The sequence below is a fragment of the Orcinus orca genome, chromosome 6, assembly GCF_937001465.1.
Source record: "Orcinus orca chromosome 6, mOrcOrc1.1, whole genome shotgun sequence".
Lineage (NCBI taxonomy): Eukaryota > Metazoa > Chordata > Mammalia > Artiodactyla > Delphinidae > Orcinus > Orcinus orca.
The window spans coordinates 33,401,853-33,414,002 of NC_064564.1; the positions used below are offsets into that span (position 1 = coordinate 33,401,853).

Below are 12,150 nucleotides of genomic sequence, written 5' to 3' on the forward strand. Positions count from 1 at the left end.
CTCCAGTTGATTGTACTGTGCATCAAAACATGAGAACCACTGTTGAGGGGAGCAGAATCATGGGAAGCTTTTTTAAAAAAATCCTACCTGCCCAACAAAATTCTGGAGCACATGACACCAGGTCTCATTGGTTTGTTTCTTTTCCTAGCTGGCCTTGGACGAACAGGCACTTTGATAGCCTGCTACATCATGAAGCATTACAGGATGACAGCAACCGAGGCCATTGCTTGGGTCAGAATCTGCAGACCTGGCTCAGTGATTGGACCTCAGCAACAATTTTTGATGATGTAAGTGGATGGAGAGCTTTTGTAATTCCTCGGGAACGCACGGGTCTGGAAAGTGATGGGAAGTAGAATTTTCCTTAGGCTCCAGTAACAGCAGATAGTCTAGTAGGAGAAAGTTGTTTGTATGTATCTTTCCGGAAGGCTGTATTTTGATCTTGTTACTTAAATACTGTAGGAAACAGGCAAGCCTCTGGATGGAAGGTGACTATTTTCGTCAAAAGTTAAAGGGTCAGGAGAATGGAAGACACAGAGCAGCTGTCTCAAAACTCCTCTTGGCTGTTGATGACATTTCAATCAATGGGGTCGAGAATGAAGACAAGCAAGAACATGAACTGGTAATCGAACCACCCCCATCACACTGTTGTCATTGCTTTAGATGCTGCTGAGAACTTTTTAGGGCATGGAGAAAACTGTAGATACAAATAATAAAGCACATTTTGAGGGATTATCATCACACATTTTTTGTACTTATTGCCCTCTGTAGAAACTTTTTAGTCAAAATAGTTAAAACAAGGTTATGTGTCCTTAAAACTAAAGTTTATTTTTTGTTTACTCACAAGGCACTGGTGATAAAAAGAGGTATGTGAAATACACTCTTTAGATGGACCTCGTGACACCCGTTTCCCCCATTTTTTTCCTATTTCATGGTAGCTGATTTAGGGAACCCATTGTTCTCAGATGGGAACTTTAAAGAACCAAGAGTTTAGGGGGTAGCAGTACTATATTAAGTGGTGGTAAGTAGATTGTGGAATTTAAAAGAGAGTGTTTTCAATACTGAAAACCCATTATGCCTCTTCACTGTCAAAATGTTTTATAACAAGAGTGCTATTGGGTTCTTTGTCTATGAAAGTCAACTTTTGGTTGTCTTGAATTGTGTCCTGTACCTTTATTTTGAAAGCAGCAAAATATTTTAGAGTTCATCAGAATGTTGAAGTATATTTATGTGTGTCTGTGTATGATCTGTATGGGTAAATGTAGCTGCAATGCTTCGCTGCATTAACAAGTACAGCTTAAATCATTAGCTCAGTGTTTTTCTACTTACACAGTACAGTGATGATGACGAAATCAATGCAGTGACACAAGGTGATAGACTTCGGGCCCTGAAAAGCAGAAGACAATCAAAAACAAACGCTATTCCCCTCACGTGAGTCTGATTTCCTTCGTGTGGTTGTAGTTATTTAATTTGTGTATGTATAAGGTCCTTCATGAGCAATTTTTCCTGTACATTTTCTCCATGGTTGCATGCCCATTATGCCACTTTGAAATGAATATCTACTTTATTTAAAATCTAAGGGTGTTGCCTAAGAAGCTCTTAACTATCCTTTGTTTATCTCTGTCTTGTGTTGCAACCTCGCTAGCTCGTATAGATAGGAAAGCACTATGCCGAGTGATTTTTCTCCATGGATAATAACTGTCGGCTAAAAAAATATTCACAGCCTAAAAGTTGAGAGTTATGTTTCATTTGGAGGAAATTTTTAGAACTTGAAGAAGCCTGGGAGGCAGCATCTCAAGTTACCGTGAGAGAACTGCTCCAAGGAGGCGAGGAGGGAGCCAGGATATATAGGAGTTTTGCAGCAAAGGTAGTCTGAATGTCAAAAGATTACTGTTAATAAGAGAAAACAGATATCCCAAGTTAAGGAATTTAGCGCTTTTCTATGTATGGGAAGATGCAAGAGTCTGGGCTCACTGAAATCCTTCCTTTGATATGCACCTCAGCTCTCTGGGGCCAGTATCCATGCTGAGTTTCCTCAGGGCTCACCATGGGGAGTGGGAGTGGCTGCAGTCTGATGGCTGCTAGATGGCAGGTGTTCCTTCCTTCCTGAGTTCCCTCAGGGCTCACCAGCTCATTGTTGGCTTGTGGCTATAATCACTGATGACCGTGACATCCTTTGTTTACTGATATGACACACAGTATTCCATTTCTCATAAACATGTTACATCCTCAAGAGAGTAACAGAAGATATAAACTGTAGAATAACTGTAGATTTGTCCAGAGTTATTAAAATTGTTAATTTCTTTAAATTTACTACCATATTACACATAATTTGTTTTGATATGGTAAACTTTAATTAGTGGTGACATGGGGGCTTAATGTCGTTATTTTAAGTCAACAATGAATTGATTAAACTATATTTTTGTATTAATTTTTCATTGGAGGAATTTTTCAAGTTACAGAAGTAGGTTTAGTATGGAGTTAGGAAGTTTTATAGTTATTGGGTTGTGTGTGTGTCCACTTATACTTGCTTCTGTAAGTGTTAGTTGGGATTCAATCTCATGGAATGTACAGGGTTGTTAGAAAGATATGTAGAATCAAAAACTTGACCATTGTACTTTTTTTTGCGGGGGGGCGGTGCTGGTACACAGGCCTCTCACTGTTGTGGCCTCTCCCATTGCGGAGCACAGGCTCCGGACACGCAGGCTCAGCGGCCATGGCTCACGGGCCCAGCCGCTCCACGGCATGTGGGATCTTCCCGGACCGGGGCACGAACCCGTGTCCCCTGGATCGGCAGGCGGACTCTCAACCACTGCGCCACCAGGGAAGCCCTCTAGGGTATTCTTTAGTAGATGCTCCCACCTATACCAATGGATTCTTTCCTTCTAGTACCTTTCATTGTGGGGTGGATGTCAAATTTTGCACCGCCCCCCTTTTTTGGTGATGGAGATAGGTCATCTTAGTATTCAGTAAGCATCTTGTAATATGGCAGGGAACTATGACATAGTAAATGGTTATGGCAGGGAAGAACAGGCCTTTTTAATTAAAAGTAGTTCTTCACTGGTATCTTCTCATAATCTTAAAATCCAAAGTAGAATTACACTTAAGGGATGTGTCATCATGGACCACTACCTTGGGAGATTCTTAAAAGACCCAAAGTAAAGGAATGAGTTTTCCAAAATAAAATGGCATGTGAATGAAAGGCATCAGTATTGATATAGGCATTAATTAAGCATTCTCTTTGCTGTTTAGTTGTGCATTCAATCAACTAGGATGCTTTAAATAATTTATTTAATTCCAAATGCCATTTTGTTTTTAATTTCATTATAAGTCTTCATTTAAGGTCTTAATGTTCTTTATTTTTTTAGTTACTATTTTTTAAATTAGTTTATTTTTAATTTATTTTATCTTTGACCGTGTTGGGTCTTCATTGTTGCACGTGGGCTTTCTCTAGTTGCGGCAAGCGGGGGCTACTCTTCCTTGCGGTGCACGGGCTCTAGGCGCACGGGCTTCAGTAGTTGTGGCACACGGGCTCAGTAGTTGTGGCGCACGGGCATAGTTGCTCCACGGCATGTGGGATCTTCCTGGAGCAGGGCTCAAACCCGTGTCCCCTGCATTGGCAAGCGGATTCTTAACCACTGCGCCACCAGGGAAGCCCTTAATGGTTCTTTCTATTTAGAAATAGTATGGTCCCTCCAAATAATCATTCTGAACCCAATTTTAGACAGGAGGAAACAGCTAGTGCCTTAGAGCAGTGCTTCTCAAACTTCAGTGTGCATTTGAGTCTCCTGGGAAGCTTGTTAAAATGCAGATAATGATCAGTGGGTCTTCGGTACCATCTGATTCTGCATTTCTGGCAAGCTTCCAGGTGTTAAAAGATGCTACTGGTCCAGGGACCACACTTGGAATCACAAGCCCTAGAAGGTGGATGATTTTGTGGGCTGCTTTTAGTCATGTCCAGGTTTTTTGTTCTGTTTTTAAGAATCTTCAGCATCAGTTTATTTCTCAATAGCTTGTTGCCTTCTGTTCAAAAGTCAAGCTGGGAGTCAGGGATGGGAATTCTGCTTAGTCAAAGGTTCTGGAGTTCGATAGGGCTTATAGGAAATTTTCTTTAGTTACTCTGAGTCTCTATCTTGTGAATATGTTTTATAAGAGTTCAAATCATTTGATGCTCCTTTCTAGAAAAATGAGACTATAAAAGTCTCTTCCATAGCTCATGGATTTGTGGAAACATAAAAGAAAACAATAAATGTAGACTAAAATTAGAAATATTGTTGGAAATCAGAAGATGACACTAGATGCTATGACATTTTTCTTGGTATGTGAGGTTCCCTGGGATGGTAGTTGATGGATGGCTAAATGATAGTAACTAGCAAAGACCAGTGGAGGAAAGACCAGCCTTTGTGCTCTCCATTTGCTTAGTTATCTATTTACACCCCACCTTACCCTAAAAGGAGTAAAGAACACTGGCCCTTTGCTCTGAAGCACTCTTGGCATTCTTGGCATGTGTTAAAACAATCTTTCTTTTTTTTTTTTTTTGGCCACGCCTTGCGGCTTGTGGGATCTTAGTTCCCCTATCAGGGGTCGAACCTGGGTCCTCAGCAGTGAAAGCATATTCCTAACCACTGGGACTGCCAGGGAATTCCCTAAAACAACCTTTTACTTGGTAAAACTTAAAAGAAAAAAAAAAAAGCTAGCTCCGGATTCCCTTTAATTGTAATTGTAATCCCCCAAACAATAGAATAGTCCCCAAACCACCCTCTTCCCATACACACAATTATGCGTGAACACCCTGAGAGATTTAAGATTAGTCACAGCAGATTTTCCTTCCTTCTCCTTCCTTATCCCTTCCTGCTTTTTCAGACCCTCTTTGCTGTTACAATCTTCTCATTTTTGCTCTTATTTGTAGCTCTTTTGGCCCTAGAAGAGGAGGTCAACTGGAGATTTCCTTTCCTTCCCAAGTGTTTGTTGTGATTTTAGAAATATTTAAAAGTCCCCTGAGAGAGAGTTTACAGCAGCAGCTTGGGTTGAAAAATCTAAATTCAATTCCTGCCTCCTGATTTTGACCCATCTGTCAGCATGGACATGTTATTTTGCTTCACTGTTGGTACTTAGCCAAATGAAAATGTTAAGAGGGAAAGTTAATGAAAAATATATGAGTACTGGTGATTCTTAAAAGAAAGTTATAGTACATAAAGTAATCCAGTCATTGGTGTCTGTTTTACAGTCAATATTTGGGGAGAATTAAGTGTTAGAAATTGTAAAATTAGTAATTTTTTTTTTTTGCGGTACGCGGGCCTCTCACTGTTGTGGCCTCTCCCGTTGGGGAGCACAGGCTCTGGACGCGCAGGCTTAGCGGCCATGGCTCACGGGCCCAGCCACTGCGCGGCATGTGGGATCTTCCCAGACCGGGGCACGAACCCGCGTCCCCTGCATCGGCAGGCGGACTCCCAACCACTGCACCACCAGGGAAGCCCAGTAAAATTAGTAATTTTGTCAGAGAGCTTGTCTGATCCTGACTATCATGAGGACAGGAAATTATGTAGCACCATGATCTTGAAGTGATCTTCAGGACATGATGGCAAGTATATTATTGTCTGTGCCAAAACAGATTGGGTAGATTTTGTAACTTCATCCATGCTGCCTATTTTTCTGCATTGTGCTGATGATTTCTGCTAGGTTTATTAGGGACAAAGGAAATGATGCATGAAGAGTGGAAGCGCATCCTATGGGAACAGGTAAAAATACAGATATAGTTAGCCTTGAAAATCCCTTAAAACCACCTTTAACAGTACAGTGTAGGTGGGTGTGTTTCATCATTGAAAAATAATTCTCACGCCAGGAGCTTTACTAGAGGAACAAATGAAAATCTATAAAGCAGACACATGCCTGTGTCAGTTCAGGGCTTTTTTTGTTTGTTTGTCTGGTTGGTTTTGCCTCCTTTTTCTCTGTGATTTGCTTTTCTGTGTGCATATTACGCTTTTTGAAGAATTTCAATCGCATAGCTATGACTCTAATTTCAGTATCATACAATTAAGTTAACGTGGGGTAGTTATCCAACTAGAGATTGGATCTAGTCTTTCTTTACCAAATATCAAATCGGTTTAAAACTGAAGACAGCATTTTTTTCCAACGTAAAATGGCAAAATTTGATCCCTGTTTCCTGCTCCTTTGCATCGCAGGGTATCTAAATTTCACACGTGGCTTTATTTATTTATTATTTTATTTATTTTGGCTTCCCAATTTGAACATCTGTTCTTTCCCCTTCACCCCTTTCCAGATGTTCCCTAGCTGTGCTGACCTCTGCTCTGTGTAGTGTTGTCATCTGGTGGATTGTTTGTGACTACATTCTCCCCATCCTGCTATTCTGTCTCGATGGTTTAAGAACACAGTAGCCATCAGGACCCTTGACAGATAGCCACTGTGTAAGTGTCCCATTCCACTTCTCTACTAGCGCTCACCTCTGGTGTCCAGTGTGTTTCTCATGATGCATGTTTTTCTCACTATCAGCTCTTCTAGCTTTGTTGATTTGCCTTTTTTCAAAGGTTCTTATTCTGAATCTTTGCACTTCATGGGTTGGTGGCAGGGAAGGAAGTCTTCTCTGTTACTTTCATATCAGGGATATTAAAAGTAACACGCTTCGTTTGAGATGTGCTTACTCTTAACAGATTTTTTGAAATAGCGATTTATGATGACAATGACGTAGTTTCTTTTTCTTATCAAAAATGTATAGTTAGTTTGGGGTAATTGGGGTGGTTTTCTTTCAGTCAGTTGTCTGTACAACTTTCCTGTTTTCTAGAGTAAATATTGTTAATATATCCTTTCCAATCTAGCAAAAAGAATTTTCCCGCTGGTTTTCTGCTGTTAGTAAAGACTTTATTTTGTAGCCATGAGGTCTAGTGAGCATTGCATCCTTTTTCACCTCTGATTCTGCCATTGTACACGGTGCTCTCTCAGCAGGCACCTGCTTCCCTAATAAATATTCTGTCTTGAATATGCAGAATTTTCTCCTCTTCCTTGTTTCACTTCCTCCCCTTTAGGGAATACAGTTAAGTATAGTTTTCAACACTTGGTGTTGAATGAAAATAGGAAAGCAGAGAAAACTGGAGTCCTTTGTTTATGTTTGTGTTTCCACATGACAGTCACTGTGCTCCTTTTTCCTTCCCACTTTCCTCCTTTCCCAAAAGTAACCAGAATGCTTTTATTAGGTTAATAGAGGCAGAATTTGTATTCTCTTGATATCTTTCATCATTAAATGAATACCTTCACAGTGAAGAGACTCCTTTTCTGCAGAAGAATGTGACAAGAAGCTTTCCCGGGAACATCATGTTAAGACCAAGAGCACAGAAAGGAGGGTGTATCCTGTGAGACTGTGGTTCACCATTACCCTCTTATGTCTAGGCTGCATTCTTTTTTTCTCTGAAACATTTTCTTTAGCTCAAATTTTAAGAATTTCTTGTCTTGTTCCAACTTGGACTTGGAGGTTATAAAGGAATACAAAAGTGCCTTCTAGGATCTCCTCCAAAGTAAAACTCCATTGCAACCAACTCTAGTACTTTGTGGTTCATTGAATGTTTTCAAATGGCTAGAAAAGATTTAAAAAACTAGCAGATGCCATTCTTTTCAAAATTAAGGAAAAGCTGCTTAACATGAACCTATATATGACATTTAAAAAAAATCTTATTAATAACAAGCTTATTACATAGGCACATATACTGTGTTTCTGATACGGATTATCCCTTTAGGTGTTTTGTTCGTTTACTTCTTTTACCGAGCCTAGATGTCACACATTTGGACTCAGGGCCATCACACACTGCATAGATTTATCCTTCTCAAACTATTCCGAGTGGCAATTTCAAACAGGCGGGGTCATTGCTAATAATGTTTAGGTGCTTCATGATTGTATTATTTTTTGCAGGGTAAGTTTAAAAAATGGTCTCTATCAGGCTCTTTTCTTTTTAATATTCTATGTAAGACATAACGTTTTTTGTTATTACTGACATTTGCCATTGTATTTCTAGCCCAAAGCAGAGTATTCACTTTAGCCTGCCCTGATTAATTTGGAATTTACAGAAACAAAAGCTTTCAACAATAACAATAATGTGAACAGATATAATCCTTAGAATTATCCTTTGAGGTGACTACTCATGGGCACTGTTGTTGACGTTCACCTCTATTGGCTGATGATGTAGCGTCACCTGATAGGTTGTTTCCTGGCATGCCTGGAGAGCTTCCCTATAACAGCACTTCACACGCTGCTTCAGACCTTTTAGACAGTGGGAAAAGCATCTCTGCAGGTTGCAGGGCCTCAGGCCCATCATGTTGCAGGCTCTTTTTGTATCAGTGGTGGACAACCAGCGTAAATAGTGCATGGCTGCGCTGATGGCTTCTCTTCTTGGAATGAACATTTATTTTCAAAGTACTCTGTGACTTGATAGGTGAGAGACCTGGCTTTTCCATTTTTTGCTTTGCCTCAAGTTGCAGCTATCTTTGTATCCAAAATCGGAAAATATTGGGCCTCAAAAGATACTGCAGAGAAGAAAACGAACTCTAGTATGGGCAAGAGATAGAAGGTAGGACTGAGGGTTCTATCAGGAAAAGATGGAAAGGAGAAATGACATTTGCTAAATGTTGTCCTGCAGAGCCGTGTGATTGGCCTAGTGTGGAAGGTGGGGGGTGGTGAGCTCCCACATCCCTGTGGCAGAGTGAATACTTCACACGTTTACTAGCTTCACCCACCTTAGGGTGTTAACTTGTAGGATATCTCAGGTAATAACTAAGTGTAGTTGCTGTGTTTCCTTCGCACTTTATTGATGCATAACCTACAGATGTAATAACTGCTCTGTTTTTAATGTAAATAACTGGTGACCTGAATCTTTACTGATGAGATTAATGCATTCCAAATTTCTAGCATGCTCTCATTTTCAAAATTGCACCTAAATTATTAGCTATTAATAGTATATTACTTCACATGAATTGTTTATACTAATTTTATAGAGAAATAAGTACTTTTAAAAAGATGTTTCCTATCAGCCTAAAATATGATTTAGCAGTAATTTCTTGTTTTGAATAGTATTTAAACATAATAGCTAACTTAAGAAATCAGGAGGTAAATTTCCTAAGCAGGCAATGTATATTGGCTCTTGTTTTTTCCCTCATATTAATGATTTTACAGTGTGATGGTTGATACTTTTGACCCTAAGTGGCCTCAAATTATTTGAAAAGTAGTTTTTGTATTTCAAAAAAAAAAGCCAACAGGAGTCTCATTTTCTCCATTTGTAAAAAATGGAGATAAAATTCATGAGCCTCACTGAGTGGGTGAGAGCCCTGGGGACAGCAGTGGCAGCACCAAGCCCTGGGCCTGGGCCTTAGAAATAGCCATGGAAGCATTGCAGTTGGTTTCCGTTTTGTTTTGTTTTTTTAAATGAAAAATTCTAGATTCACATTCTTAACAAAGACAACTAAATATTTCCTCTTCACTTTACACAATCAGAAAGAATTTAAAAATAAATCCTTGTTTTCAAGGAGAGAATTTATATGCCGGGGCAGTTGGTACTACCTCTTCGATAATATAATTATGTCTGCATATACATTGTCTATTTTGTTAAAACAGTCAGCATTTAGGATGATAAAACTTTATCAGAAATCCTGAATCAAGCATTGGCTCATTTACCCAGGATCAGTTTCCCTCAGTGAGATTGAAGGCCTGATTCATAAGGCTTTCAGAAATGTTTCTTGGATAAAGAGAAACAGCTAGGCTAGGAGTTCCCCTCCCTCAGCCTTCTACTCCTCTCCCCCAGATGGCTCGAAAACTACTGACCTCCAGACTTCTGCTCTGGTGCAGTACAACCCATTGTTTTTTTAATGATGAGAAGTTAGTATTTTACTAAATGTTGAACATCCTATGGTTTGAGTAATATTAAGATTATAAGAATTTACTACATTTTAAGGACCTGGCTTTGGTTATTAACTAATGTGGTGTTAACACAGGCATAGGAGGTAGGACTGGCTGCTAGTTCGTTGTAATGGTTTCTTTTTACGCATGAGCTGGGTTCTCATAAGTTGTTGTTGGCTATCTCACCTTTATGTTTGGATATGAGAGGAGAAAGCTTTTTAAAGTATTTTCTCTCACAGATAAATAAAAGTTGAGTATATGTAACTGTGTATGTATGCAGTTCAGTGTTTTAGTCATTATCTCTTGAAGAAAAGAATTGCTTGTAAAATTTGTTGGTGTTTTCTGCTGTTGTCCCTCTGACAATTCAGTGAGGAATTTTAAAACACCCTCTACTTATGAACAGGTATTCTGTGTGGGCTTTATCTGAGGGTGCTCTTTCTGATTCATGAATTTGCCTCCTGGGCAGTCTACTCCCATAGGTCTCAGTTCCTTGAGATATCTAGAGTTTAATGAAATCAAGTTTTACAAAATTTAAACAGCTTCACTTTAATGGTACTGGGTGACTTTGTAAGTGGTTGTAAGCCAGCCCAAAAAATTCTGTTTGAACATACTTTTAAAATTTGAAATGTTATAAAAAATTACTGTTGATTTGATGTCAATTGCTTGTACTTCCAGCTCTGAAGAGTGAATACTGTATATATATTTATATTCATAGTCTTTAGAATTTGGGGTTTTTAAATTATTTCTTGTTTTCATGACTAGAATTCTGAGAATTTATTTTTACTTTGGGGCACAAAAATTTGTCTTACTGATTGATTTCTTTGGTGTGGGAATCGCTTGACATGCCAGGTCATTTCATTTTCCAAAAGCAAAGTTCTTTGTTTATCTTTGTGTAAACCTTCATAGGGAAATGAGATGCTTTATTTCAAAAGACTTTGATGTAAAAGTGTGTTTCAGATTTTTTTTTTTGGCAAATGTGCTTATGGAAAATCCTGTCCGTTCTCAAGAAAATAGTTTGCACTAAAGTGCAAAAATGCCTTCCTCTGTCAAGTATTTGCAAATCGCTTCAGTGAATATAATGTTATCTTTTTCCAACTGTTTTCAGAGTAATTCTTCAGTCCAGTGTTCAGAGCTGTAAAACATCTGAACCTAACATTTCTGGCAGTGCAGGCATTACTAAAAGAACCACCAGATCTGCTTCAAGAAAAAGCAGTTTTAAAAGGTGAGAAAAGAATCCTACTCTTCTGAAATGTTCTAAGCATTGGTTTTCCAGTTTAATCTTCTGGAGATAGAAATGAAGACAGGAGAAAGCAGAGTCCCTGTGGTAGGAAATTAATCAAAAATGTTTCACTTGTTCATCATCTAAGAAAATCTGGACCATTTTAATTTGGGGTTTTGTTTTGTTTTGTTTACAGAGGTGATTCTCAACACTGGAAATGTGGTCTCTGGGTCATGATATGGGAAAGTTGAGAATGCTGTACTTCTAAGTTCTTAAATTAAGAACTTCCAAAGCTCTCTGTCAGGACTTGGAGGAAATCTTTCTGTCTGTATATCAGATCCATCATAATTGTTGGAGAATTAGTTGTAAATAAGTGTGATGGTGGAAAAATGAGAACTCCCGTGAGTTTGGGATCCTTCTTTACCTAGCGACTATCCTCTTGGCCACAGTCTCTATATACCCAAGGGCGCTAGCCTTTTCACTTTCTGGCCCAGCATCTTTCACTTCCTTCATTAATAGAGGCTTTCACAAAAAATTGGACATGTTCTGTGACCAAATCCATTACTCACCATTGTTTTTGGATGTTTATCATGAACTGAGACATTTCATTTTTAACATATTCCAAAAACAGATCCCCATTTAGGGGAGAGCAGTTTGCCCACTTCCTATCATCTCAGGAGGCATAGGCAGGCAGGCACCTTTTTTGTGTTTGTGTATCTTTGCCTTGAGCTGGCAACCCGTGCGGTCCTGAGCATGACAGTACCGTGCTCAGGGCACAGTGTTGTCTTATAGAGACCACGAGCAAGCTGAAGATAATCTGAACCAGACTTTAAAACGTCCTTCACAGTTTTCCTTGCTTCTTTTTGGCTTCCATGCCCTCAGATCTTTGAGGCTTTGGGCCTGCGTTGACCTTCAGTGCTAAGGTAGTCTCCGGTGCAGTCCCACGGCAGCCTGTGTGTCCTGAGGGACTCACTGACAATCTAGAGAGCTCTGTGTGTTTAGCTTTTGTAAGGAACTGTTCCATTCCGCCACTCTCCTT

At 39.4% G+C, this 12,150-nt stretch overlaps 1 protein-coding gene across 11 annotated transcripts in view; it reads left to right on the forward strand.

Moving 5' to 3' along the window:
* CDC14B (cell division cycle 14B) overlaps positions 1–12,150 on the forward strand; it is a 107,702-nt gene that overhangs the window by 81,797 nt on the left and 13,755 nt on the right. For 7 of the 11 annotated variants that reach the window (XM_049711515.1, XM_049711516.1, XM_033411411.2 and 4 more), the window contains 4 exons: positions 149–287; positions 460–619; positions 1,331–1,428; positions 10,998–11,114. In XM_049711515.1, the coding sequence (XP_049567472.1) occupies positions 149–287; positions 460–619; positions 1,331–1,428; positions 10,998–11,114 (514 nt within the window). Of the gene's footprint in view, positions 1–148; positions 288–459; positions 620–1,330; positions 1,429–6,277; positions 6,423–10,997; positions 11,115–12,150 lie in introns of all 11 variants that reach the window. The other 4 variants (XM_033411414.2, XM_033411419.2, XM_049711517.1 and 1 more) reach the window with 2 other exon arrangements.